This window comes from Melozone crissalis, unplaced genomic scaffold (genome assembly GCF_028551555.1).
Source record: "Melozone crissalis strain CALT ecotype California unplaced genomic scaffold, PUWL_Pcris_2 ptg000027l_1, whole genome shotgun sequence".
Lineage (NCBI taxonomy): Eukaryota > Metazoa > Chordata > Aves > Passeriformes > Passerellidae > Melozone > Melozone crissalis.
Window position 1 is genome coordinate 60555055 of NW_026535805.1, and position 27143 is coordinate 60582197.

Genomic DNA, 27143 nt, shown 5'->3' on the forward strand with positions numbered 1-27143 from the left:
GCCCCGCGCCCGGCCGCGGCTCGGAGCCTCGGCATGAGGGCGTCTGTGCGCTCCGCCTCCTCCAGCGCCTCGCCGCGGGGCCGCGCCGACATGGCCAGCCCCGAGCAGTGGGAGAGCCTGCAGCCGCTGCAGCCGGACGCGTTGCGTGTAAGTGAGGTACATGGCGGGAGGCGCTGCCCGGGGATGCGGAGAGGGCGGGACGGCGCTGCAGCTGCGCTCCTGCCGCGGAGCTTGTGAGGGGGCGGCCGAAAGCCCGGCCTACGTCTCTGGGCGGGAAAGATGCGACGGGCCGGGCAGCGTGGTAGCCGAGAGGAGCATTGGGGTGCTTCCCTCCCTCGTGGCGTTGGGGCGGGCTTCCCGGGAAAGGTGCTGGAACGCTAAAGGATGGTTTTTCTCGCCTGTGTCACTTACAGCCTTTTAATCGAGCTAACTATGGTGTAGCTAAGTATGAGAAAAGGGGACACAATGTGTTTTCTCCTCTTACCGTCTGTGATCGGCTTACATGCAGCTGCCACCGTTACCTTTAGCAATGCTATGAAGTGGTTTGCAAAAAAGTCTATTTTTTAAAGCTTTAAAAAAAGTTACGTATTTTTTAGTTTATCATGACGGTGCAGGCTTTTAATTTTGTGATATATTTTAAATGCATTGCATTTTTCCTTAAATTAATCTTATCCGTTGGGCTAAAGGTTACTTGCTAGTATTTTCTTAAAGCCGTGAAAGAGTTCATGTAAGTTTTTTGCTGGATAATTGAAGTGATGATTGTAAGAAGCAAATAGTGTTTGGCACAGCTTCTTTATGTAGATACTTAGATGAGTTTACAGTGGGTGATACTTTCCTTAATCAGCTTCTTATAAACAGGGAGGTCAAGGATGTGGTAATCATTAACAGCCTTGCCTGTGATGGCCATGGAATAGTGGGTGGGAATTACATCTCTGCAGGTAGCTCGGTTTGCAGGCAGCAGATGGGTGGGATCCCTGGACAAGAGGCCATGAACTGCCCAACCCTTGGGATAACAAAGGGCAGGCAGGAAGAAGGTGGCACTGACCATGTGAGTGGAAACTGAGGGACGCAGCAGAGGCCATGAACTGCCAACTTTTTGGGTAACAAAAGGACACAGAGGTGGTGGCACTGCCAGGGTGGATGAAGAGAGATGCATGGGGAGACACAGCAGGAGCAGAGAACTCAGGGCAAGATTTACCTGAGTAGACTATGAGGTATAAAAACTTAGAGCTTCCTTTATTGTGAATCCCTCTTTGGAGGTACCAGCTTGGGCTGTTTATTCACTGTGAATAAATTGCTTTATGGAGATACATTTGAGACTCTGCAGTGGGAAACCTGGGGTTGAGCCACTGAGGAGTAGCTCACTGAAGCAGTCCACCATGAAGGGGCTTCAGTCCCAGCAGTGACAGCATGAGGCTTACATGAATGGGAATCTCATGAATGGTCAGACTTGGAAGTTTTCTTAACAGTGGCATATTCAAGGAAGGTTAGTAGTAAAGTGCAGAACCTGGATTCCAGCTTACTCAGTCTTCAAGACTCCAGCTTATTCTGCCAAGAGGTAGGTTGAAATTTTTGGGAAGGCAGCTTTGGAAGCTGGAGGAGCTGAAGAGATTGAGATCAGTAAGGAGAAACACGTTTCATCATGACACTCAGGGCAAAAAGAACAGGACAGACTTGAAGGACAGCCTGACGAACAAGGATAAAAAGTGCCTGGACATGCAGATATGATGCTTGGAAAGCCAAAGTTGTAGTGTTGAAACTAGCAAGGAATGTCAAAGGTCACAATACTGAAGAAATTTTCCTGTCTGACCATTCAAGAGCCACTCTTGTCAGTCACTCACACCACCTGAGCTGGGACTGAGGCCCCTTTGCAGCTGCACCCCCACACTCACACAGACAAGGTCCCCTCACCAGATTAACCCCAGGTTTCCCATAGCAGAGCCTCAGACATTTGGGCCCTTAAAATAACTTAATCTTGGTACAACAGGTGGAGCAGGGACCCCAAACAAAGGAAACCTTGGCTTGTATAAACCTATATTGGGTTTTTGTGGTTGGGTTTTGATAGCAGGTGGGGGGCTGCAGGGTGGCTTCTGTGAGAAGCTGCTAGAAGTTTCCCCCATGTCCTGTAGAGCTAATTCCAGGCAGGTCCAGGATGGATCTGTCACTGGCCAAGGCAGAGTTCATCAGAGACAGTAGTAGTGCCTCTGTGATAACATTTTTAAGAAGGGGGAAAAAAGTTATTATACAGTTGTAATTACAGCCAGAGAAGAGTGAAGTGAGAATATATGAGACAACAACTCTGCAGACACCAAGGTGAGTGGAAAAAAAGGAGGAGGAGGTGCTCTGGGTGCAAGAGCAGAGATTCAGCTGCAGCCCATGGAGGAGAGCCAGGCTGGAGCAGGTGGATGCCTGAAAGGAGGCTGTGAACTTGTGGGTAGCCCATGCTGGAGCAGGTTCCTGGCAGGGACCTGTGGAGCCCATGCTGGAGCAGGCTTTCTGGTAGAAGTTGTGAGCCTTGAGTCCTGCTGGAGCAGGCTGTGCCTGAAGGACTGCACCCTGAGGGAAACTGATAGACGTTGGAGCAGTTGGTGAACTGTTGCTGTGGGATGGACTCATACTGGAGAAGTTCATGGGGGGCTTTCTTCTGTGGGAGGGAACTCCCCACTGAAGTAGAGAAGGATTCTCCACCCTGAGCAGCAGCAGGAACAGCATTTGATGAACTGACATAACCCCCATTCCCCTCTCCCTGTGCTGCTGGTGTGGATGGGGTAGAGCTTGGGGAGGCGTGGGGGGAAGGTGGTTTCTTAAGATGTGTTTTATTTCTCATTATTCTGCTCTGATTTTATTGGTAATAAATTTAATTAATATTCCCAAGCTGAGTCTGTTTTGCCCATGATGGTATTTGGGGAGTGATCTATTCTGGTCCGTAGCTCAGCTCATGAACTTCTTGTTACATCTCTCCCCTGACCACTTGTGGAGGGGAGTGATAGAGCAGCTTTGGTGGGTGCCTGGCAGGGTCTGTCCTAGGGCCTGCTGTTAGGTGGAGGATGTGAGGTTTATGGGCTGGAGGAAGGGGTCATCTAACACCTCATAAACCCAGGAAGTTGAAAATCAAGAGTTAAAGCCTTGCCTTTACCCTGCAGTGGTACAGGCTGGGGATTACCCTGCTGAAAGGACCTGGGGGTCCTCATGGACAGTGGGCTAAATGTGCACCTGCATTGTGTCCTGACATTGAGGCATATGAGGCTGTCTTAGCAGAAGAACAGTAAATTGAGGGAAATTATTGTTTTTCTTTACTTGACATATGTTAGATTGCCCTTGGAATGCTGTTCCTGTTTTAGGCCCACTAGGACAGGAAGGCTGTTAATAAACTCCTGAGAGAACTTGTTAAGCTACTGCAGCCCTTCAGTAAAATCACAGCATATCCTGAGTTGGAAAGGACTCATAAGGATCATCAAGTCCAACTCTTGTCCCAGCACAGGACAATCCCAAGAGTCACACCATGTTCCTGAGAGCATTGTCCAAGAGCTTCTTGAACTCTTGGTGCTGTGACTGCTTCCCTTGGGGAGCCTGTTCCAGTACCCAACCACCCTCTGAGTGAAGATCCATTTTTCTAATATCTAATTTCCAAATTTCCCCAGACAGGTTTCATTCCATACTTGCAAGCAGGTTAAGAACTTTAAAGGTTACCAGGTATTTTACAGTTGTACACGATGGGCAACTGAAAGGAAATGGCCATGAATTGAAGCAGAAGAAGCAAGAGAGGTTGTAGCTTGCCTGGGCATCAGCGAGTTCAGTGATGTTTCCTATTTTTGAAAGCAGAGTGAGTTGTGCTGAGATGAAGGGCTTAAAGTTCTGGCAGGAATTAAAAAGCATGTATTCCTTTTATCTAATGACACTTCACAGTAATAGCTGTTGAGTTGTCAGAACTGTGCTGGCTGTAACATCTAAAGATTTGAGGATTTCTGCTAAAGAAGCTCCCTCTGTAGAAAGCATTTTATGACAGTTGTTTTTTTTCTCTTTTTATTTCCTCAGGTACCAATGATTGACCTGAATGTGCACAAGGACACACAGCCTGTGAAAAGTAAGTTGCTCTGTGTCATGTATAAAAATTAATCTTAGAGTATGTCATGCCTTTTTACAATGTGACTACAACGCTGTAGACAAATGAAAAATTATATTTAATATTAGCAGAGCAGGAAGAATGCTGAACACTGACTGAAATAACAGATGTGAAGCTGTACGTTCTTTATAGTTTTTTCTCTTCAGATCTGTTGCAAGTATGCCTTCCCATTGCTATATAGAAAATAGTGCACAGGAAAAGTGAGGGAAAACTGGAACAACATACTGCCAAATGTTGCATTTCAACTGGTGTTAATAAATGTGGAAATAAACTTGAGTGAATTTCTGGGTGTTGGGTTTTTGGGGTTTTTTTTTGTTTATTTTCTCACCAGCTAAATTGCTTCACACCTTTGACAGTAACACAGTCCAAAACTGAGTTGTTGAGCCTGTCACTTTGTGTTAAGGAGTGCACAAACTTGCAGCCATGGAATGATATGTTGATGTGTGATATGTTATGAGTAAAAGTGTGTATCTCATTCATCTTGGGAAAAATACTGATGGTTGAAGCAAAAGTGTTGTCTAGGGTACTTTGTTTACACACTCACCTTTTCTTGAAGCATTAGACTGGAATATTGCTGGGGACACAGGTTGATCAGATTAAATACTGGGTTTGCTTTACAGGAGAAAAGACAAGTACCAGCTGAATTTGACAATCTTTTATTGGCTAGTATCAAATGAGCGTGTGCATACCATGACTTTTTCACTCAGAAGTGGGTGCTTTTTTGTGCTTTTTGCATACATAAATAACAATCTCAAGTTATTTATCAGGGATTTCTGCTCTTTCTGCAAATATGGTGATAATGAATACACATAGCGCAGGAATCTTTTAAACCAGGGTGTCAGGGTAGCTGCAGATCTTTGTTGTATTAGTTAATCAAGCAATGGAATGACTAGTTCTTTTGCCCTGAGAACAGATAGTGCAGACAGTTTGTCTGCATGCTGAATTCTTCAGTTCCAGAGCAGATAGGTCCCGTGCAGGCTGAAACAGTCCCGAAGCCAAGCTGACTTGTGAACCATGCCTAATGGTTACATGTGAGGTCTGCTGGTTAAACTGGACCAAAAAGATGTGAAAAAATACTCTAATAGTGTCATGCAGCAGAGATATACCTGTGTTTCTCTGGCAGCACCTCAGCACTGTCTATTGTTAACCAAAGGTTTCATTGGTATTTGGTCAGTGATCCGATCCCATGTCCTGTAGAGCATACAGTTACTCAGTTATTAATATCCATTCTAGCAGTGTGGAGTCATGAATGTTGAAAGCACAAAAATGTATGCTTGCTATTTAGATAAAATCATTGCAAACAAATGAAGGTATGTGTAGTTAATGTGCTTTATATGGTGCCATTGCAATGTAAGCATTAAAAACTGCAGTGCTTCCAGACTTCTACCTTCATTGTTACTTCATCACTATCATATTTTTTACTTCATGCTTATGTAGTAGCTTACCCTAATATATTCTAAAATATTCTACCAAATCTTTACAGAAACTGTGGACATCAAAAGGCCTCGATTTGATGCGTCCTTGGTGCTTTTGACACGAAAATTTATGGCTCTTCTCAGAAAAGCTCCAGACGGTGTCCTTGATTTAAATGAAGTAGCAAAAAAACTAGGAGTACGAAAACGAAGAGTGTATGACATCACCAATGTGTTGGATGGCATCGACTTGATTCAGAAAAGATCTAAGAACCATATCCAGTGGATGTGAGTTGGCTTTGAAGCTTCTAGTTTCCGAAACAGTAAATCCCAACAGTGCTGAGTAATGTTTATAACTTTGAGAGTATCTTTAAGCATATTAAGTTACTTCTCATAGATAGTATTTTAAGTTGTTTCCTTCCTTATGCTATGTGAATTACCTAATACATTAACAAGTATCAAGTGTGTAAGTACATGGAAGCATACTTCAGCAGAAAAAAGGATGCCAGACTTTCTTACTGTTTGCTGTTAGTATACTTGATGTTTGATAAATGTGCTTTTATTTATACAAACATGCTAGACAATTTTCATATTCTTCTAGAGGTAACAGTCTTGACCAACTTATTGGAAGAGCACCAGAGCCGCAGAACCTTAAAGAGGAACTTGCTGACTTATCAATCATGGAAGAAGCTCTGGATGAATTAATCAAGAATTGTGCTCATCAGATATTTGAACTAATAGATGACAAAGAAAATGCAAAATATCCTTTCAACTCTTGCATTATTTTAACACATGATTTTGGTTGCACATACGTATCTAGTAAGAAGTGTAGGCTGATACCACAGGTATGCAGTACTGCTTGATAATGAGTTTTATAATAGCAGACTTTTGATTATTTTGCATTTGAGAAGGCCTGTCCTGTGCCTTGCTTTGCAGTATCATGGAGAGTCTAGCCTGTCCTCGGAGGAGTGTTGCTTGTGTGTCCTTTCCACTACAGAAGAATGAAGTGGGGAATAGTCTTAGTACCCTGACCATCACCCTGTTCTCTCCATTTCAGTCACCTCAGGGGCAGGTTTTGACCCACCAGTGAGCTCAAGATGCTTAGTGAGATGACAGAGAGGACTCAGAATGGAGTCCCAGTGGCTTGTTGCCAAGGAGATATAATGGTATGTTGGTTATATCCTAATACTCTTCTCTCTTGAAAGAGATTCCAGTGCAGTTCTGACTGCCAGATGGGTTTTGACAATAGAAAAGAGATTCATTTTAATATATGGCATAAAGATTGAATTTTGGCTTTGAGTTACAATAAAATATTATTTCGCTCCCTTGTTTGGCAAGATGTTAAGGGGTGTGCACAAATGAAATGTGCTCATATTCTTTATACCTTACTGCTTAAGAAAATAGTTCTACAGTGTCTTAGGAAATGATATTCATGCAATTAGAAAACAGAGTGTAATTTCTGAAGAACAGTATTCCTTCGGCTTTGTAGACTTATGACAACATCTGTGAAGACTGGGGTTTTTTTATAACATTGAATATATTTCTAAAAGCCTTTTTTCCTTCCTGGAAATACAGAAAGGTATTTTTCTACCATTAGCTGATACTTCATTTTACAAAGCTAATATTAACCTCTGCTGAATCAATTTTCTGCAGTTGGTATTCTGCCTCAACATATCTTGATGTGTTCATATCATATACTCTTGCTTGTGCCCATTAGCAAATGACTTTACATAATCCTTGACCAATGTATACACTAGCTTATGTGACGTACCAGGATATCCGAAGCATTCAGGCTTTTCAGGAACAGATTGTGATTGCAATCAAAGCTCCAGAGGAAACCAAATTGGAAATACCAGTTCCTAAAGATGTAAGTTTTATGCATTTCTCCTAAAGAAACAAAAGTTTATTAATTTGGTTTTTTGCAGCAGCAGTCAGTAATTGATTTCCAGTTACTCTGTCATGCAGATAGTGGTAGTTAAATGTTCTTGTGTTCCACTGAACAGTGCTGCAGGGATAATAGTCTTGGAAGCTTAGTTGCTGTATTTTTCTTTTTGCCTAAATTACTAAGCCATAAATGTATCTGAGCTTTAGTTACCTGGTTTTGTTAGAGAGAATGGAAAAGCTGTAATAAAGTATGCAATGTACAGTATGGTTGGAAAAAGAAAACCCTTTTGTCACTCTAGTAGATGATATCTAGAGGGATTTTTCATGGAGTGGGGCTGTGCCCTGTCCTCACCCCACGGTGCAATACACAGGCTCCATTCTTGTCTCACAGAGGAGCCAGACCTTTGCCCCCTGCACCCAGCAGTGCTGCAGCTGCATAGTGGGGCCTGTGTACTGGGAACCCACTGTTGGTAGTGCTCTGAGAGGGCAAATCCTGGAAGACAGCCTAAGATAACAAACAGAGCTTTAATTCCATTTTCTTTTTTGCTTGAGCATTTTTGATAATCTTCCCAATTGCATAGTCATTGAAGTTGCCTCGCTATGTGGATAGAAAGGTGGGGATATCTTAGGAAAAGGAAATTCATCAGTAGAACCAAAGAGTTAGATCCACTATATAGATCTCCAGTAGTTTCCCTGGTCAAAGGAGCTATTGTCATCCAGTGGAGATGAAAGAGATACAATTCCAGATGCCTCCTGAAGCAATAAAAAGGCAGAATTTCAGAAGTTGTACACTGGAACCGAATATTTTCTCCACTGTGCATTAAGATTTATTTGCTCTGTGTCTTGCCACGCGGTGTCTGTGGAAGGAAAGCAGTAGAAGCGATAAGGATTAGTTGCTTTACTGTTTTGTTAAAGCTTTGTGCTCCAGTTTGTTGTCGGATTCATGGCAATGTTTTGTCAAGTTTTTAAATTTTGTTACTCTTCCTAAACATAAGTAAGTCTTGGTCATATATCTGAAGGTCGATAGAAAGACTAAACAAATACTTAAATGCACATTCATTAAAAATGAAAGCTTGTTAGCTTAATTCTGCATAATAGTTGTCCTACAAGTGTATGTAATGTCATAATTTGTGTGGAAGCAGTAGCAATTTTAAATAGCTGTATTTGTTCTGTTTGTAATCTGTTGTCTTTAAAATAAGTGCAAAAATAAATGTATAAGCTTTATTCTTTGAATTACATACAAGTTGCTGTTTTATAGGATCACATAGAAGTACATGTGAAGAGCACGAAAGGACCCATTGACGTGTATCTATGTGAGGTGGAAAAAGAGAATCCAGGTGCCGAAACTTGTGAAGATATGGATACTGTCCATATCTAGTGAAACTGAGACATCATTTTATCCTGATGAAGGTAACATCCTCCTTTTCCATTTTTATCCACATGTATTTTTTTGGTTTTCTTAAGATGATCATATCATTCTGATAAAGCTGTAAACTGTGCTGTTGAACAAGTGTAATTTTCAGAGCATGGATTGTGGGCCAAGGTGTGTGGGAGTATAGGAAATGCCTGGAAGAGAAGTCTGTGCTGTTGTGTTACCTCACGGCAACAGGAGGTCAGAGAGTCAGGCACGTGCACACAGGGCAAGGCACTCTTGTTCCCTGGCCTTTTCCTTCCTTTGCTCCTTGCTGGTTTTCTGTCAGAGCCCGTGGATGGAGCTCTCAGCTGCTGCACTACAGAGTCCTGCTCAGCTCAGATTGTTGCCATGAGAGTTATGATGCTGTTTTAAACAAGACTGTGCTGCTGCTCATTCCTGCCCTAAGGGAGGGCAGACAGAAGAGGGGACGTCGTATTTCAATCTCCTAAAACAAGATTGGATGGGATAGAGATTCTGAAGAAGCCTGGTGCTGCAGGATGTTGTGGCATAAAAATAAATCTGGCAGGAATTGCAGTAGCTCAGAACACAGCGAAAGAAATTATCTTTAGAAGTGCTGCTTTATAGGTGAAAGGGAGAGTTGTCTTTTTCATCCCAGGTATCTTTTAAATTAATTTTGTTTGCGGATTAACTCAAAATTGTATTTTCTACAATTAGAGTAATCATATTCCTTTTTTCCTTTCCTTTTAAAGTGAGATCTCCGATGGAAGAAAAAAAACCCATTTGGGATGCCAGATTAATTACAACACAAGAATCTAATATAGAATGTAAATATCTGTGTTATAGGGCTTTTCCAAACTGCTTGGATCTGCAAACTTCCTAACCTGAAATGTTCCAAAGTGTTTTAAAAATCCAGCAGTGGATTAGTTTAGTGTTTTCACAGGATTGCTTATCCTCCCAAGTCAAAAGACAACAATTTCTGAAGTTGCATTTAGGAGCTTTGTTTTCTTAATTGCATATGACCTACAGAGCTTTGGGAAAATGGTTTTTTACCTTAAAATTTTAACTGACAGAAAACAAAGATAATCAATTACTTCCAAAAATTAAGGTTGGAGAACAATTTCTGGAGTGGTTCACCATCTGCATGAGAATGTATAAAATGAAGAAATGCACTTTTCAGTTCTGAGGCAGCACTACTAAGCAGGATTGTCAAACACAAGTGTAACAAAGAACTGGTGTATTGGAAGCCTTTGATATGAAGAACAAGATGTAAATATCCCAAGAGCTGTGCTTTACACTGTGTAAGTGCTGTTTGTATCCACCTCTACATGAACTATGGTATCAACACTGAAGTGAAATAATTGGGCTTTGTGTACATACTTGTATCATTTCTGGGTAGCTACTGATGTACATTTATTGAGATGGTTTGCATTTCTGCCTCTGTACAGCAAAGAAATAAAATAACCTTACAAAAATATGAAATATTTTCTATTTCTATGAAATATTTTCTAATGAAACATGTTGGGTTGCCTTTGCTGCAATTCACTGAGTGACTACAAGCATTTAAAACTAAGTGAAAATCTAAAATCTGTTTTACATGGTACTGTCAGATAACACTTAGATCTGGATCTAGTGATGCCACGGTACTTTAGCAATTTTCAGAAGAATGATCAATAACTACTTAAGCTGGTGTCCTGGTTTAGGACAAATTAGGGGAAATCTCCAACCACCCCTCCCCCCCCAATACCGGGTTCGGGAAGGAATTCCTTGGAGGAGCAAAGTGGAAAACAAAACCTATTTATTGGCAAATAACAAAAGAACACTCCCCAACACAAGAAAAGAAAAGAAAACCAGTCAGTGTTGTGGAGGGTGCCGAGCGTCTCTCGCAGGCTCCGGAGGTCCCGCCGGACGTCCCAGGTCAGGTCCGGAGCCGGTCCAGTATCTTCAGGGGAGGGTAAGAAAGAGAGGACGAAAGAAAAGGGAAAAAAAAAAAAACAGCACAGAAAGCAGCAAAGGGAAAAAAGGCAGCTATCAGCTAGGGCTAAGGCAGCAGCAAGCAAGCGAAGTAGCAAGCAGAAGCAAGCAGGCCAGCCAGCCAAGCAGCCAAAAGCCAAAAAGCCAAAAAGCCAAAGTACACCCAGTCCCCCTCCCTCCTCCCTCCCCGCCCCGCCGCGGCAAGACGGCCGGGGGGGGGGGGTGAAAAGAGAGAGAGAGAGAGAGGAAAAAAACACAGCTGCCAGACATAATACACGATATTGGGATAAAAGCGGTCATCCCATGACACTCCACCCCTTATCCCATATCGTGAACATACAATAAAACTTTCATTTCACTTACTCACACCTTTGACACTTATGCATTCCTCTCATCTTACTTGCTCAGACCTTTGACACTTACAGTTTCCTTCTGTCTCACATTCAGCAAACAATGACATTCATATATGAGCCTTATCCCACAATCAGGTCTCCCTGAGGTACACACCGTGTTGTTCCATCTTTCTGCATTACCCACCATGTATAACCTGGTCCTTGAGCAAAGACAATCCCACGGATGGGTTTGTCTGCACTCGAGGCAGGGTTGATCCATACTGTCTTTCCCAACAAACCTCTGACATGGGCCACTGGGGCTTTATCCCCATCTACTATATTAAGGAGCTCAGACTGAGCAGGACCCGCTCGGTTGGTGGAACCTCGAGTGTTAACTAACCAGGTAGCCTTCGCCAAATGCTGCTCCCAGTTTTTTAAAGACCCCCCACCCAACGCTTTTAAGGTGGTTTTTAACAATCCGTTATACCTTTCCACTTTCCCTGCAGCTGGTGCATGATAGGGGATATGGTACACCCACTCGATGCCATGTTCCCTAGCCCAAGTATTAATAAGATTGTTTTTAAAATGAGTTCCATTATCCGACTCAATTCTCTCAGGAGTACCGTGCCTCCAAAGGACCTGCTTTTCAAGGCCCAAGATAGTGTTACGAGCTGTGGCATGAGACACAGGGTAGGTTTCCAACCATCCCGTGGTGGCTTCTACCATGGTCAGTACATAGCGCTTGCCTTGGCGGGTTTGAGGCAGCGTGATGTAATCAATCTGCCAGGCCTCCCCATATTTGTACTTAGACCACCGCCCACCGTACCAGAGGGGCTTCACCCGTTTGGCCTGCTTAATGGCAGCACACGTCTCACAGTCACGAATAACCTGAGAGATACTGTCCATGGTTAGATCCACCCCTCGGTCTCGTGCCCATTTATAGGTGGCATCTCTACCCTGGTGGCCTGAGGCATCATGGGCCCATCGTGCCAAGAATAACTCTCCCTTATGCTCCCAGTCGAGATCTATCTTCAACTCCCCTATCTTTGCAGCCTGATGTACTTGCTGGTTGTTTCGCTGCTCTTCATTAGCTCTACTTCTGGGGACATGGGCATCTACATGCCGAACCTTCACAGGTAACTTCTCTAACCGAGTAGCGATATCTTTCCACTCTTCCGCAGCCCAAATTGGTTTTCCTCTGCGCTGCCAGTTCGCCTCTTTCCATCTCTTCAGCCATCCCCATAGAGCGTTGGCTACCATCCAAGAATCGGTATACAAATAGAGCCTTGGCCACTTCTCTCTCTCTGCAATACCTAGGGCCAGTTGAATAGCTTTGATTTCAGCAAATTGACTGGATTCACCTTCTCCTTCAGTAGCCTCCGCAACCCGTCGCGTGGGACTCCATACAGCTGCTTTCCACTTCCGTTTCATCCCTATGACGCGACAAGAACCATCGGTGAATAAAGCGTAACGTGTTTCTTCTGCTGGCAACTGATTGTATGGCGGAGCTTCCTCAACCCGAGTCACTGGCTCTTGTTCCTCATCCGCGACACTGAAGCTCTCACCTTCGGGCCAATTTGTAATTATTTCCAGGATCCCAGGGCGATTTAACTTCCCAATTCGAGCGCGCTGCGTAATGAGGGCAATCCACTTACTCCAAGTAGCATTGGTGGCATGGTGGGTAGAGGGAACCTTTCCTCTGAACATCCATCCCAGCACCGGTAGTCGGGGTGCCAGAAGAAGTTGTGCCTCTGTACCAATCACCTCCGAGGCGGCTTGGACTCCTTCATAGGCGGCCAAGATTTCTTTTTCTGTTGGGGTATAGTTATCTTCAGACCCCCTGTAGCTCCGACTCCAAAATCCCAATGGTCGGCCTCGGGTCTCGCCAGGCACCTTCTGCCAAAGGCTCCAGGACAGACCATGGCTCCCGGCCGCAGAGTAGAGCACGTTCTTCACATCTGGTCCCGTCCTAACTGGACCAAGGGCTACAGCATGAGCGATCTCCTGCTTGATTTGGACAAACGCTTGCTGCTGCTCAGGGCCCCAATGGAAGTCGTTCTTCTTGCGGGTAACCAGATAAAGGGGTCTCACAATCTGACTATACTCAGGGATGTGCATCCTCCAGAAACCTATAGCACCTAAGAAGGCTTGTGTTTCCTTCTTATCAGTTGGTGGGGACATAGCAGTGATTTTGTTAATAACATCCGCAGGAATCTGACGCCGTCCGTCTTGCCACTTCACCCCCAAGAACTGAATTTCTCGGGCAGGTCCCTTGACTTTGCTCTTCTTAATGGCAAATCCAGCTTTCAGGAGAATATGAATGATCTTCTCTCCTTTCTCGAACACTTCCATTGCCGTGTTCCCCCAAACAATGATATCATCAATATATTGCAAATGTTCTGGAGCCTCACCCTCTTCTAGTGCAGTCTGGATTAGTCCATGACAGATGGTAGGACTGTGTTTCCACCCCTGGGGCAGTCGGTTCCAGGTATACTGCACTCCCCTCCATGTAAAAGCAAACTGAGGCCTGCATTCTGTTGCCAGAGGGATGGAGAAAAACGCGTTAGCAATATCGATGGTCGCGTACCACTTTGCTGCCTTGGACTCCAGCTCGTACTGCAGTTCCAGTATGTCTGGTACAGCCGCACTCAGTGGTGGAGTCACTTCATTCAATGCACGGTAGTCCACAGTCAATCTCCATTCTCCGTCAGATTTTCGCACGGGCCAGATAGGGCTGTTAAAGGGTGAGTGGGTTTTACTGACCACCCCTTGGCTCTCCAGCTCTCGAATCATCTTGTGGATGGGGATCACGGCATCTCGATTTGTCCGGTACTGCCTGCGGTGCACTGTCGAAGTGGCAATTGGTACTCGTTGCTCCTCTACCTTCAAGAGTCCTACTGCAGACGGGCTCTCTGATAGTCCAGACAAGGTATTCAATTGTTTAATACCCTCTATCTCCACTGCAGCTATTCCAAAAGCCCACCTGAATCCCTTAGGATCTTTGTAATAGCCGTTCCGGAGGAAGTCTATGCCCAAAATACACGGAGCCTCTGGACCAGTCACAATCGGATGTTCCTGCCACTCCTTCCCAGTCAAGCTCACCTCAGCTTCCAACAAAGTCAACTGTTGTGATCCCCCCGTCACTCCAGCAATGGAAACAGGTTCTGTCCCCACGTGTTCTGATGGCATTAAGGTACACTGTGATCCAGTGTCAACCAATGCTTCATAGTTTTGTGGCTCTGATGTGCCAGGCCATCTGATCCACACCTTCCAAAAAACCCGATTTTCCCGTGCCTCTTCCTGGCTAGAGGCAGGGCCCCTCTAAGCCAGATTGTCCTTCTTTCCTTGGGCGTATGCCTTAGAAGTTCCTTCAAGTGGATCGGACAGGTCATCGTCATACTCAACATCTCGGCTGCGAGCAACCGGAGCTGCCCTCTTTTTGGTGATACTTCCTCTTCTCTTCAAATCACGCACCCGTTGTGCCAAAACAGTGGTGGGTTCTCCATCCCATCTCCTCATGTCTTCTCCAGACTCACGCAGAAAGGCCCATAACTCAGCCCGTGGGGTGTACCTTCTCTCCCCATCAAAGGAGCGCCAGCGTTGGATACCAGGGCCTCTAATTTGCACAGCCGAGATTTGAATAAGGTCCTCCTTAATCTCTTCCCGGAGTTTCTTATGATTCTCCTCTATTTTGTCCTCTAGTTTTCGCAGTTGGGTTTCCACTGCTGCAATTCTGGCATGAGTTGGTCCATGCACAGCATCTGCATACGCTCGAAGCTTCTTCGCCATATCAAGCACAGTCTCATATGTATCATCCCGCTTCATTATTGCCAGGGCAGAAGCGTATTCAGGTGGCCCAAGTCGCACAAGTTTCCTCCACATTACAGGTGTGCATGGTACCAGGTCCGGATTCCTAGTTGTTATATCATCTGAGAAAATGAGCTCTGCCACTGCCATCTCTCTCAGGCGTTGGATCCCCTGTTCTATGGTCTTCCACCGTGTCTGCTGCATATAGAGATCATCGGCACATAAGTATCTTTGTGCTACACTCTCCAGGACCCGTTCCCAGAGGCTGTGAGGGCTAGCCCTGCTCATCATACCTTGATCGATGACAGTATCATGCGACAGGGATCCCAAATGCCTCGCTTCAGTACCATCCAAAATCGTAACCTCCCCTGCAGCATCCCAGAGGCGGACTAACCAACTAATTATAGATTCGTCAGGTTGTCGTCTGTAATCCTTTCTTAGGCCTCTGAGGTCCTTCAGAGAAAAGGAGTCAGTATTAGCTCCAGAATCTGTGCCCCTTGATGTGGCCTCTGATTTTGGTGAGGGTCCTTCTCCTGCATCATCATCATCATCTTCCACCTTTCGATCGGTCTTGTCTTTACACTTTCCACCTCTTGTATTAGCTGCAACAGCCATGGGTTGGGGCCTATTGTCTGATCCAGCTGCTAGCCTGGAGCCTGGGATGTTAGCTGCAGCCTGGGTCACTGGGATAGTAACTAACTTATCTCCCTGTTCCCTGTCTGCTATCTGCTGCTCCACGGTATCTAGCAGAGTACGGTAAACAAACGCCAAGGCCCAGCTCACTGCAGTAATCCTTTCCTCCTTAGTATTACCATGGCACTTCTCCCTCAAATACTTTGCCACCTCGACTGGGTTCTGAATTTGATCGGATGGAAAGTCCCAGTCTATAGGATCAGAGAATTCCTTTAAAGTCTGGCCCATATCCTCCCATTTCCCACTCCAGTCAAGATTTTTCCTGCTTTGTTTTACTCCTGAATCAGGAGTCTCTCTAACCCCTCTAGAAATCTCGGCTTTCATTTTATATACACTCCAGACAGTATAGAAAAGGCTTAATAAATTAAATGCCAGAAAGATGGTTTCTTTTAAACTCAGGGGAAATTCAACATTTCCTAATAGAGACGTCAACAATTTGGAGGAGAAGGAAGACAAAAGCTGAGAAGCCCCTTCGCCTTCTTCTCCCCAAACAAACTGAGTACACAGCCATGACAACAATCCATACATTCCTGAAACAAAGTCCAGCATTTTTATCCGACAAATCCACACACATAAGACCAGCCCAATGACTATTCTGGTTAGTGCCCCCCGCTTACAAAAGCTACTTATTAGGGACAACACAAGAGCTATTTTTGGGTAAGGAAATAACCCTAGGGACCACAAAGATATGAAAGCTTCAAAAACCCCTAGGGACCAGAAATACCGGCAAGCTTCCACCCCAAATGACATTCTGAATTACCAATATGCCCACCAAACAACCAAAACCAAAATATTATTGTTATAGGTTTGTTTTCCACTGTCTTTGGCCTTCTTTCCCGGCCAACGCACCAAGAAAGGATGTCCTGGTTTAGGACAAATTAGGGGAAATCTCCAACCACCCCTCCCCCCCCAATACCGGGTTCGGGAAGGAATTCCTTGGAGGAGCAAAGTGGAAAACAAAACCTATTTATTGGCAAATAACAAAAGAACACTCCCCAACACAAGAAAAGAAAAGAAAACCAGTCAGTGTTGTGGAGGGTGCCGAGCGTCTCTCGCAGGCTCCGGAGGTCCCGCCGGACGTCCCAGGTCAGGTCCGGAGCCGGTCCAGTATCTTCAGGGGAGGGTAAGAAAGAGAGGACGAAAGAAAAGGGAAAAAAAAAAAAACAGCACAGAAAGCAGCAAAGGGAAAAAAGGCAGCTATCAGCTAGGGCTAAGGCAGCAGCAAGCAAGCGAAGTAGCAAGCAGAAGCAAGCAGGCCAGCCAGCCAAGCAGCCAAAAGCCAAAAAGCCAAAAAGCCAAAGTACACCCAGTCCCCCTCCCTCCTCCCTCCCCGCCCCGCCGCGGCAAGACGGCCGGGGGGGGGGGGTGAAAAGAGAGAGAGAGAGAGAGGAAAAAAACACAGCGGCCAGACATAATACACGATATTGGGATAAAAGCGGTCATCCCATGACAGCTGGTCCATTCCAGTTTCTGGAGTTTACATACAGCAGAACCCTAGCTGAGTATCGTGATCTCTTTGTGGCTCAGCTTGCAAAAATATGTAAAATACTTAAGGACTTTGTCTGTATTATCCATCTTTCATATCCATAAAACAAAGCTGTTGAATTTATATGCTGGATTTTCTAAGGGAGTGAACTGTCACTGTACAAATGCTGTGCATGGGCTCACTTCATCCCAGTATGGTTTCTGTAGGGGTGAGTTGGCAGGTTTGGTTTTAAATAGGAAGTCCAAGTCCTTGGGTCACACAGTATTGACAACTATGCATCTCCTCACAAGTGAGACCATCAAAGCTAATTAAACCTTGCATGTTGTAGCCAGCAGCTCTACAGCTATTTTAGACAGGTGCAGTGAAATTAAAAGCCCTATGTTCTACAATACAAGTAAGTTGGCACAGGTGACACTGATGAGCATAAATATATCTAAATACAGAATGGAGAATTAACTTGGTTTTCCACAAGGTTCCCTAGTTCTGCAAAATGCATAGCAGTATACTTTGCAAATTGGGGAAAAAACACCAAGTGCAGTCTTGTGTCAGAAAAGTAATCTTGAATTTTTATATCTGTCCTCTCAACTTCGGGCTCCAGAATACCGGACTTCTGGGAAAAATAGGATACTATTTTTTTGTCTGTGAAATTCAAACTACGGGCTAAGCTGTAATAATAATAAATAAAAGCAAAGTGACAGCACAATGAATACATAGAACAGGGTAAAAATGAGCAAGGTGCTCCTCCAGTGAAGCTGGGAATGAGGGTTAAAACTAAGAAAGCATTTTTTGCACAGGAAAATTGTCCTTTTCCTTCCATGGCCGATTTCTGTTCAGATGGCAAACTCTATTTGATGTTTTACATTGCTGTTCTGTTTTGGTGGAGTTTGAGCAAAAGAGAAGCATTGATTCCTCCTACACTAGTTCAACAACTCAGGACAATGTTTCCCATAAAACCTATAAAAATTTCCAACACTAACTAATTCTGAATGCTGTATATTGGGGTAGGTTTTTGTTCCGTGATCATAAAATCCTAGAATGGTTAAGAGTTGGAAGGGACCTTGAAGGTCACATAATTCCAACGCCCTTGCTTTGGGCAGGGACAGCTTCCCATACATCACAGAATTATTTAAGTTGGAAAGACCTCCAAGACCATCAACTCCAACCTTTGACCAAACACCACAACGTCAAGTAGTCCATAGCACTGAGATTCAGATCCAGTCGTTCCTTGAACTCCCTTAGGGATGGTGGCTCCACCACCTCCCAGTGCTTCATAGTTCTTTCAGTGAAGAAATTCTTCCTGACGTCCAACCTGACTCTCCCTGGTACAGCTTGAGGCCATTTCCTCTCATCCTGGTTGTTTAAAGCCCCATCCAACCTGGCCTTGAACACTTCCAGAGATGATAGGGCATCCACAGCTTCTCCTGGCAACCTGTTCTGGTGTTTCTCCACCCTCATAATAAAGAATTTCTTCCTAATATTTAATCTAAACCAACTCTTAGCCATTACCTACCTTATATAAAAAGTAAGGAAGTACATTTTTACAATATAACCATCTTTAAAATCTTAATGAAGTTTGTCTTCAACAGTGAAACAATCAATTTAAATGAAACATTAGGATTTTTAATTTTGAACAAATCTCTAGCGATTGTTTTCCTCACTCATTCGTACAGGTTTTCTAGCAGTATAATTAATGCTTTTAGCCACACAGTTGTCACAGTGAAATGGAAGAAGCTGTAATATGACAATTATACTGCTACTATTTTGTTTAATACATCTGTTGTTGTAATAGTGCACCTTCAGCAGAACGAATGGACTTTTGAAGATTAAACCACTGCTTTTGCTAATTGGTTATGTACAGTATTACCCATTGGTGATACTGGAAAACAATGTACTGTATAAGCTCAATGCACTAATTAGCTGAAAAGATTCAACTTGGACTTGAAAAATTCCTGAGTGATGCTGAACTTAGACACAAGTTACAAGCTCACTCATAAATGTGACAGGACCTTACTCTGAATTTGTGTAGTAATGTTTGATTTTTTTTCTGAGAGATTATTATTTTTGCTGAGTCTACATCTGTTCATTTTCAGTACATTTGTATGTGTAAGAAGCTCTCTTGGCTATTTGAGGACTCTGAGTTTCTATTTCTCTTTCTGCCTTCCCTTCAATAAGAATGGTTAAGAATGTTAATGCATCAATCAGCAATAGCAACAACCAGGACCCATAATTATTAAATTCCTGGTTTTGCTGATTCTTACTGTCAAAAGCACTGCAGGTTGCCAGTTTAGCCCTTACTTGGTGTGGGAATTCACTTGTCAGTTTTCAGATGTGAACTACAGTTTTAAATAATGTGGTTTTTTAAGGAGAGAGAAGATTCCTGCAAATTGTTGTCTGTTGGAAAGCATTTGAAAGTCAGCAATTTCCTTCATTTTGAATAATCTTTTTGGTGTGTGTGAACAGCCTCATTTTATAAGCATAATTAAACACTGATTTCAGAAGTCCTTGTCAGTGGCAAGGTTCATCTGCTGGCCAGGCCATGAGCTGCTCCCAGTGTGCTGGGGCTGGCTGCAAGCTCTAAACCCTTGTGTTCCATGATCCTGGCATGGGCTGGCCCCTGCACCCTGCTGGGACCTCAGTAACTGCTGAAGGGTTTATCAGGAACACAAATCTGCTGGTTTTGGTTCCACTTCTGATCTGCCTGGAGTAACTTGTGAGAAGTGCATTGAGGCTAAAATCGTATAAACTACCCTTGGTTGTGTAGGTTATATAAACCTAGACGAGGCTTCTCACTGTTTGTAGATGTTTACTGAAGGACTCAGATACTTGTTAGTCGAAAAGCACGACCTGTGTTTTGAAGAAAATGTAATGTTTGCAGAGAAAGGGCAGCCTGGTTCTGTCCATGTATGGCACCCTGGTTCTTCCCTGCCACCCCTGCAGGCAGACCGTGGGTGATCTGAGGGTCTGGAGCTGCGCTCTCCAGACACCCACCATGTGGACGTGGGCTGATGGGAGCTCCTCACCTTGTGATCCATGAATGAAGTGGTGTTTCCAATTGACTCTAGATTAAGGGATGGGGTTATAGAAGACAATCCTAGAAGCTGTAACAGCAAATTCAAAGATCCAAGCTCAGCACATTGCAACTCTTTTATTGACTTAGCCCACTGTGGGGGTGCATTCCCCCCACCCCAGCCACACTGTGATCCCAAAAATGCTCATTAGGCCTCAGCCTTGACAAACAGCAGCTGGTTGAGCTTCTCTTGAGCTTACCAGAAACACTCTTCTCCCAGGAACTTTTGTTGTCTAACAAGCTCCTGTTTTAATGAACAGCCTTGGAAACTTATTTTTGTTGCCTGAACAACAACCTAAGTGGAATAAAATTTTATCAAATTTTATTCAATAAATAAAATTTTATTTATTGAATAAATAAAATTTATTCAATAAATAAAATTTTATTCAACTGATAAAATTTCAAATTTTATCAAATTTTCAAATAAAGTTACCAGCCTGAATTGTGGCCAGGATGGAAAATTACTGTGACTAAAGCCAGCTCTCTTGTGACCTTATAAACACCAGCCCATAGTGAGACCCTTGGAGCTCTCCTGGACCGCAGTGCACTGTGGCCAATACCAGACACTCTGCTGCTAGCTGGGCATTCAAGGATCAAATCAAGCTTCCCTGTAGTTAGTTGTGATCTTTTCACAATCCCTAAAACACGTACAAAAACAGGACAATATCCACACAGTGCCTCCATCCTATACACTAAAGCAGGTTGCACAGAATTCAGTCAGGAGCTAGAACTGTGATTTACTTGATAATGCTACTCCCCACATATCATCAGAGAACCTTTTTACCAAGCAACATTCTCACCATCAGTGCCAGTAATACTTTGTGTAAGAAACAATTTCTCACGAGAAAAATCTCCCTGGTTTTAGAAACAACTTCAGCCTTAAGTGCCTGCTGAGCCATTGTCTTCAGGCTGGAAAGAAGCTATTGGAGGTGATTTCTGTATTTATTCAGCTGAAGAGAAAACAAACACATTTGAAATAATGCAATATATTATCCTGTCCTGCGAGAATAATAATGGGGGAAATATAGAGATGTAGGATTAATTCTTCCTATGATTAGAGGTTAAAATAAAGCAAAGTAAAAGCAAAATACTGTGAAAGCATTAGCACTGCCTTTCTTTTGCAATAAAAAAGACTTAATTGCAGATTTATCTTAAAGAACTGAATAAAGGGATAGAAACAAATGCTAGTCTTTCAAATTGCCAAAATTGGCACATTGGCTGTCAGAGTCCATGCAGAGATTAGTAGTTTTGACTCAAAAAACATTGACAAGCCTGGGCCACTGAGCAGCAGAAGAGGCAAATTTGGATTAATGTGTATTTCTTGATTAATCATGTGTTTCTCCTGGTCTGAAATACTCTAGACTGTATTAAAAATTTACTGCAGGTTGAAGCTCAGGGATTTTACTTCTTTCAAAAAGACTTTAAATTTGTGACATTAGATGATGATCAGACTCTTTAAAACAAGTATCTTCCAATCAAGATATATTTTATTCCCAATCTGTAAAATACTGTTCCTTTATACATGGAGAAAGTATAAATTGCTCAGAAAGAAGGGATTGGAAAGTTGTCCAGATATTGTTGTCTGTATTCTATGTATGTGTCTCTGAGGATCAGTTGCCTGGAAATGAAAACAAGACAACAGCAATTGTTTACATAGATGTCACCTAAAAACGTCTCAGGCATTTATGTTCTCTCTGCTGACTTTATGCCAATTGTCCATCTCTTAAATTGACACATTGAGCTATTTTTGGGGTGTAAGGAGGAAAGTCAGCAAAGCAGGGTTTATAATTTGGAAGGAAAATTATACAGAGCTAAAGGGGAGAAAAAAATTTCCCTAATGCAACTTAAAAAGGTTTTTACCACCTTTGAAATCAAAACCTGATCAGGATGGTGGTGTGTGTTCAGTTGATTGCTTTCAATCAGTTTAACAAAATCGAGGTTCAACCAGAAATACTCATTCAGCCATGGCTTTATTAACAGCAAATAATGGCTTTGAAATGGGCCTGAGTTCAGCTCTAAGTACAACTTACTTAATTGTTGCACTATGGTATTTTTGTATAGGTAATTCTTATTTAAAAGTAATAATGGATTCACAATGGTAATACTGGTAGTACAGGTGAATTACTGAGATACAGAACTACCATTATCAGAAGGATGAGATCTGTAGTTTTTGTTTCCATACAGAGAAAATCTCAGGGTGGGCTGTCCTTTAAGGACAGTTTTACTTACGTATAAACCCATTATCTCCTTTCAACACCACATCCTGCTGCTGTCAGGCAGCTTGCTGCCTCTGGAACAAATCATTCCTCTGTGCTGTGCCCATTTGCAAAAAGGGAGGAGTGTCTTGATCTCCTTTGCAAACTCTGCTCAGTTCTGCTCTGCAGTGACTCCTCAGAGAGTGCCAGCTTCCCTAGACCCGTCATGGGATGCTTGTCCAGCACCAGCAAGGGCAATCCCCAGACTTGCTGTGCTCCATGAAGGAACCACAGTGGGTGCCCTGGGACAGCGCCCTTTCAGTGAAGACTGAAGACCTCTTCACTATCTTTAAAGATGCTATCCCAGGGCCCTCATTTCTGCTGCACGTCCTTTAACAAATTAATAAGCAAAATAAATTCAATGTTTCAAACATATAAACATAATTAGCATCTTACTGACAATTTCAGTTGAGAAGCCAGACTGTACAGATGTACAAATAAGTGTTCCTTATATTTATTTTACATATACTTTGGGGTTTTTGAGGGTCCCCTCCCTTTGGTATTCTATCAGTCTTGTATTAAAGAGACAAGAAGATCTGAAACATTTAATTAATTTTCAAGTATAACTTGTCTCTTTTTTCAATGATGACAAAGTTTTTCCTCACTCTGGGTTAAATAAACTGCCATTTAAAAAAACTTAGAGACAGGATTAACCCTTTCCTCATACCACCTCCCATTACATCTGTTTTTTACAGTGGCCAGTGAAATGGGTTCAGCCTTCAAGTATCAAGGCTTGTGTGAAACAAACACTCTAAACACCCCGAACTGGTGCGGAGTTTCCAGGGAAACTTTAGTGAAACGGAAAAAGGGAGACATTATGTGCCAGTTCCTCACCCCGCAGAGGACCCAGCTGCACAGAGGAGCACATCTGGCCCTGCTGAGCCCGGGGATGCCAGAGCTGCTCCCGCCGTCCCGGACACCGCGGGGCCACTAGAGGGATGTCTACAACCATCCTTCCACGGCTTCTGAAGCAAACCACCACTTCGCATTCCTGGCCAGCTGCAATCGCACACGGCAACCAGCAGTCCTAAGAAATGCTGCAAGGGATGCATCAGAGGGCTGCTCGCCGCGGCCCAGAGAGAGTATTTGGACACTACCCGTTGGAAAGATGAGATGCGATGCTTGGAGTTCTACAGGGTCCAAGAGAGCAGACCAGAAATCATAGAGTCATGGATTCACAGAATGGTTTAGGTTACAAAGGACCTTGATGATAATCTAATTCCAACCCCTCTTGTTCTGGTTGAATAGTTTTAACACTATTAAAAACTGCATCTAGTTATATCCTTTTATTTGATTTGTTTCCAATAGTTTAGCTTGTATCTAGTGGAATGGCATAATCTATTTAAACTATCATCAAGTTAGCATGAGAGTCACTGCAAAAAGTGTTTTATTTTTCTATTAGTTTAAATTAGTTGACTAGAAAAGCATGAAAATGTAATAGAGAAAAGTTCTCTCTCCTACAGTGATCAGGTGTTGGAACTGATAGGATGAAAGCGACTGCAAAAAAAAGGAAAATATGAGTAAACCGAAGAAATAAGCATTAGTTGTGTTATAAAACAGCTTGTGCACTCCAGAACAGCATAAATAAGGAGCCCAAATTTACTACCCCGGCTGGATAGATGGGTCAAACTGTTACATTTAATTACATAAACTAATTTTTAAAAAGTTTCAATTTATGTGGAAAAGAAGCATCATGGATTTTAAAAGAGGTAATAGTTAGAGTTGGGTGATTTATTTATTTATTTACTAGTTAATTCCCTGGAAAATGTGGTTTCAGTCATGTCTAAACTATTTGCTTCAAATTTGCTGAATAGTTTTGGCTGGAAAAAAAAAAACAAAGAAGGGGATAAACTGTGTTGGAGGAAAGTCCCCAGTTACCCAACAGCTCAATGATCAGAGCATTTACTTAGGTAGCAGAGACCCCTTAACAGAGGCTCTGTTGAGGTGGACCACGCTCCATCCTTCCTGTGACCACTCTGATTTTGTCCCAGTTGCAAAGGATGGGGACACACCTCCCAAAGGAGCAGGCTGGTTCCCAGAGTAGGAAGTTGTGATTCTCATGCTCCACCTCGCTGACCCAACAAACTTGGTGCCTTTGTGCAGGTCACCAACTTCATTGAGAGGAAGAATTTCCCCTTTGTCCTGCTTCATGGATACCAAGTCCTTGGACAGCTTTCTAAGAAGTAGAATTCTGCTTCAAGTTCCCTTGGACAAAAGTAGGATTTCCTCATCCTAAGTATATTCATGCTATGATATTCTTTCAAGCATCCAAAACAAATATTCTACATTGGATTAAAACATAACATTTAATGGTTCACACACAGAAATAACCTTCAGGTTATTTTCTTTCAGCAAAGAAAAGCAGCCAGTTTAGTTATGTCCACACTGTGCTGATTTTTATGACATTCACTGCAGTTCTTGAGCACAGATGTAACTTCCACCAAGTCTTTAACTGATCATGAAGTAGTTTGATAACCTTCATCCAGACTACCCTATGCTTCTTACAAACCCTTCTTTCTGCAGCCACATAAGAGCTGAAAATGTCATTGAGCGCTCCTAACTCAACACTCCTGACTCTAGTCCCTGTGGTGCCAAACACCATATCTTATGGCCCTATCAAAGTGCACTGATACACTGCAGGTAGGTATTTTCTGGCTGCCTTTACTTGGATGAAGGTTGTACTAACTCCCATTGTGAATAGCTGGAAGCAGTCTTATTTCCCATCTGCATTCATCTGTGACCAGTTTACTCACATATGCTCTTCTGCCAGCACTCCTCTGTAGCGTACAGCTCTTAAACTCCTTGGTTGCTGTCTTTGGTGTATCTTTAGACGCCACCATATTCTCATTCACTTCTCTGCTGGATCTAGAAAACTGAGTTATTCAAGCTACCTCCATAAAACAGGCTGCTTTGTTCCTTTATCACTGCCAAATTCCCATTTTCAGTTCCTCTTCTCCAATCAGAGGAATGGACCTATTTATGTCCCAGTGTTCTAACTGGATCTTGCCCTATCCTATCTCACTTGAGTATCTTTGTTAAATTTTACAATACCATTTATACTTTTTAATTCCATGTTTTCATTAGGTAATGTAAGCCTGAAGTAATTCTCCTCAGCTATTTCCAAGTGGTACGTTCCCACATTACATCAGAATTTCTTACTAGTCCCCAAGGGCACTCCCTCTATAGACTCTACCATTTTAAAATGTCCTGTTTCTATCATTCTCATCATTGAGCTGATCCTGATATTCTGAGCAATATCCCAACCCTCAACTGTCTACTGATGTCTGATGCAAACAGCATCAACAGCATAGTCCTGGATTTCATGCTGGTAAACCAAAAGGTTCCAATGTCAAAAAGTTTAAACAAGAGGGACCAGGACTGCTCCTTGTAGTTCCTACCAAAACAAATCCTCAAGGATTCAACTAATACTTACCTCTCTATTTCACCTCATGAGACATTGCTATCCTACATGAAGTGAGTTCTTTTTACTTTGGGAATAGCATGATATTTTTCAGAATGTTTTATTCTCTTATAAAAAACGTCTCCTAATAATTCCCACTAATAATTTCTCACATCAAAATCTTCCAAGTTTTCTTCCAATTTGGTTGTAATTACCTCCTGTAATACCTTAATTTTTATTATCCATAAACATGGAAAATTAAAGTATTACAACATATGTTTTTCTTATCCATGTGTAGTGTTTCATTTTAATATTGTCCCCCATCACCAAAGACTGGGGCAAAACTGAGATCGTCTCTATGTCAGCCTCTTCATACAGTAATTCCATTTTATTATTTGACAGCTAAGTCTAGAAATAACAGTAGTTAAATATACTGTCCATGTTGGACAAAAGGACAGATAGAAAAGTCATATTTTTTCCAAGCAGTAACCTACCTTCCTTCCTTCCTTCCTTCCTTCCTTCCTTCCTTCCTTCCTTCCGCCACTTCCTTCCGCCACTTCCTTCCGCCACTTCCTTCCGCCACTTCCTTCCTTCCGCCACTTCCTTCCGCCACTTCCTTCCGCCACTTCCTTCCTTCCGCCACTTCCTTCCTTCCGCCACTTCCTTCCTTCTGCCACGTCCTTCCTTCCTTCCGCCACTTCCTTCCTTCCGCCACTTCCTTCCTCCCTCCCTCCCTCCCTCAACTCATATGCAAAGCTGTGTTTCCACTCGTGCACTCAAAACTGTTCTTACCAGTCTCTGACAGCCCCTGCAGGTTCCCTGAGAGCAGGCACAGCCGCTGTAGTTGTTTACACCCTGGTATCAGCTGGACTGGCTTGGTTTCCCCACAATTAACAGTAGCTAAGTCTTGATGAAAAGCAGATCACAGGAATGACAGTGCTAATGCAGAGACACATAATGTGGGTATTCAGAGATGCACACAGAACCTCTACACTAATCATCTTTTTTTAGCTTGCTCTATCCAAGTCATCGTCTACTGGCATTTCCCCCTAATTGCAGGGAGCATTCAGTGCCTGGGGTTTTACTGTCATTTTCCAAGCCAGTTCCTGCATACTTATGGCAAAAGGCCAGATCAAAAGAAAGATTGATTAGATGCCTCCAGTGGTTCTTACACCAAAATCCAAGATGACAATTCAAAAAAACTCAATAGCTGTGTAACTGTGAAGGTCGCTAAGTTTGCCACCTACCTCTCTGCCTCCATCCTGCTGAGTGTTCTCATTGAAAGGCTACAAAGCCTTTTCTTGCTGGCATCCCATTTCTTCTTAATGCAATTTTCTG

At 43.1% G+C, this 27143-nt stretch overlaps 1 protein-coding gene across 3 annotated transcripts; it reads left to right on the top strand.

Annotated features, from left to right (window-relative positions):
* Positions 1-26081, top strand: E2F6 (E2F transcription factor 6). Of its 3 annotated transcripts, XR_008483204.1 has the most exons (8): positions 1-147; positions 4036-4084; positions 5607-5823; positions 6137-6295; positions 7288-7402; positions 8678-8829; positions 23101-24621; positions 24929-26081. XR_008483204.1 is itself a non-coding variant. In XM_054279914.1 (7 exons), the coding sequence occupies exons 1-6, from the start codon at positions 34-36 to the stop codon at positions 8795-8797; spliced, it is 774 nt and encodes a 257-aa protein (XP_054135889.1). In that variant the 5' UTR covers positions 1-33; the 3' UTR covers positions 8798-8829; positions 23101-26081. The 3 variants fall into 3 exon arrangements, 2 of the variants coding, with proteins under 2 accessions (XP_054135889.1, XP_054135888.1); XM_054279914.1 differs by having other exon boundaries at positions 23101-26081; XM_054279913.1 differs by lacking the exons at positions 23101-24621; positions 24929-26081 and adding an exon at positions 9544-10273.
* Positions 26082-27143: the final 1062 nt, after the last annotated feature.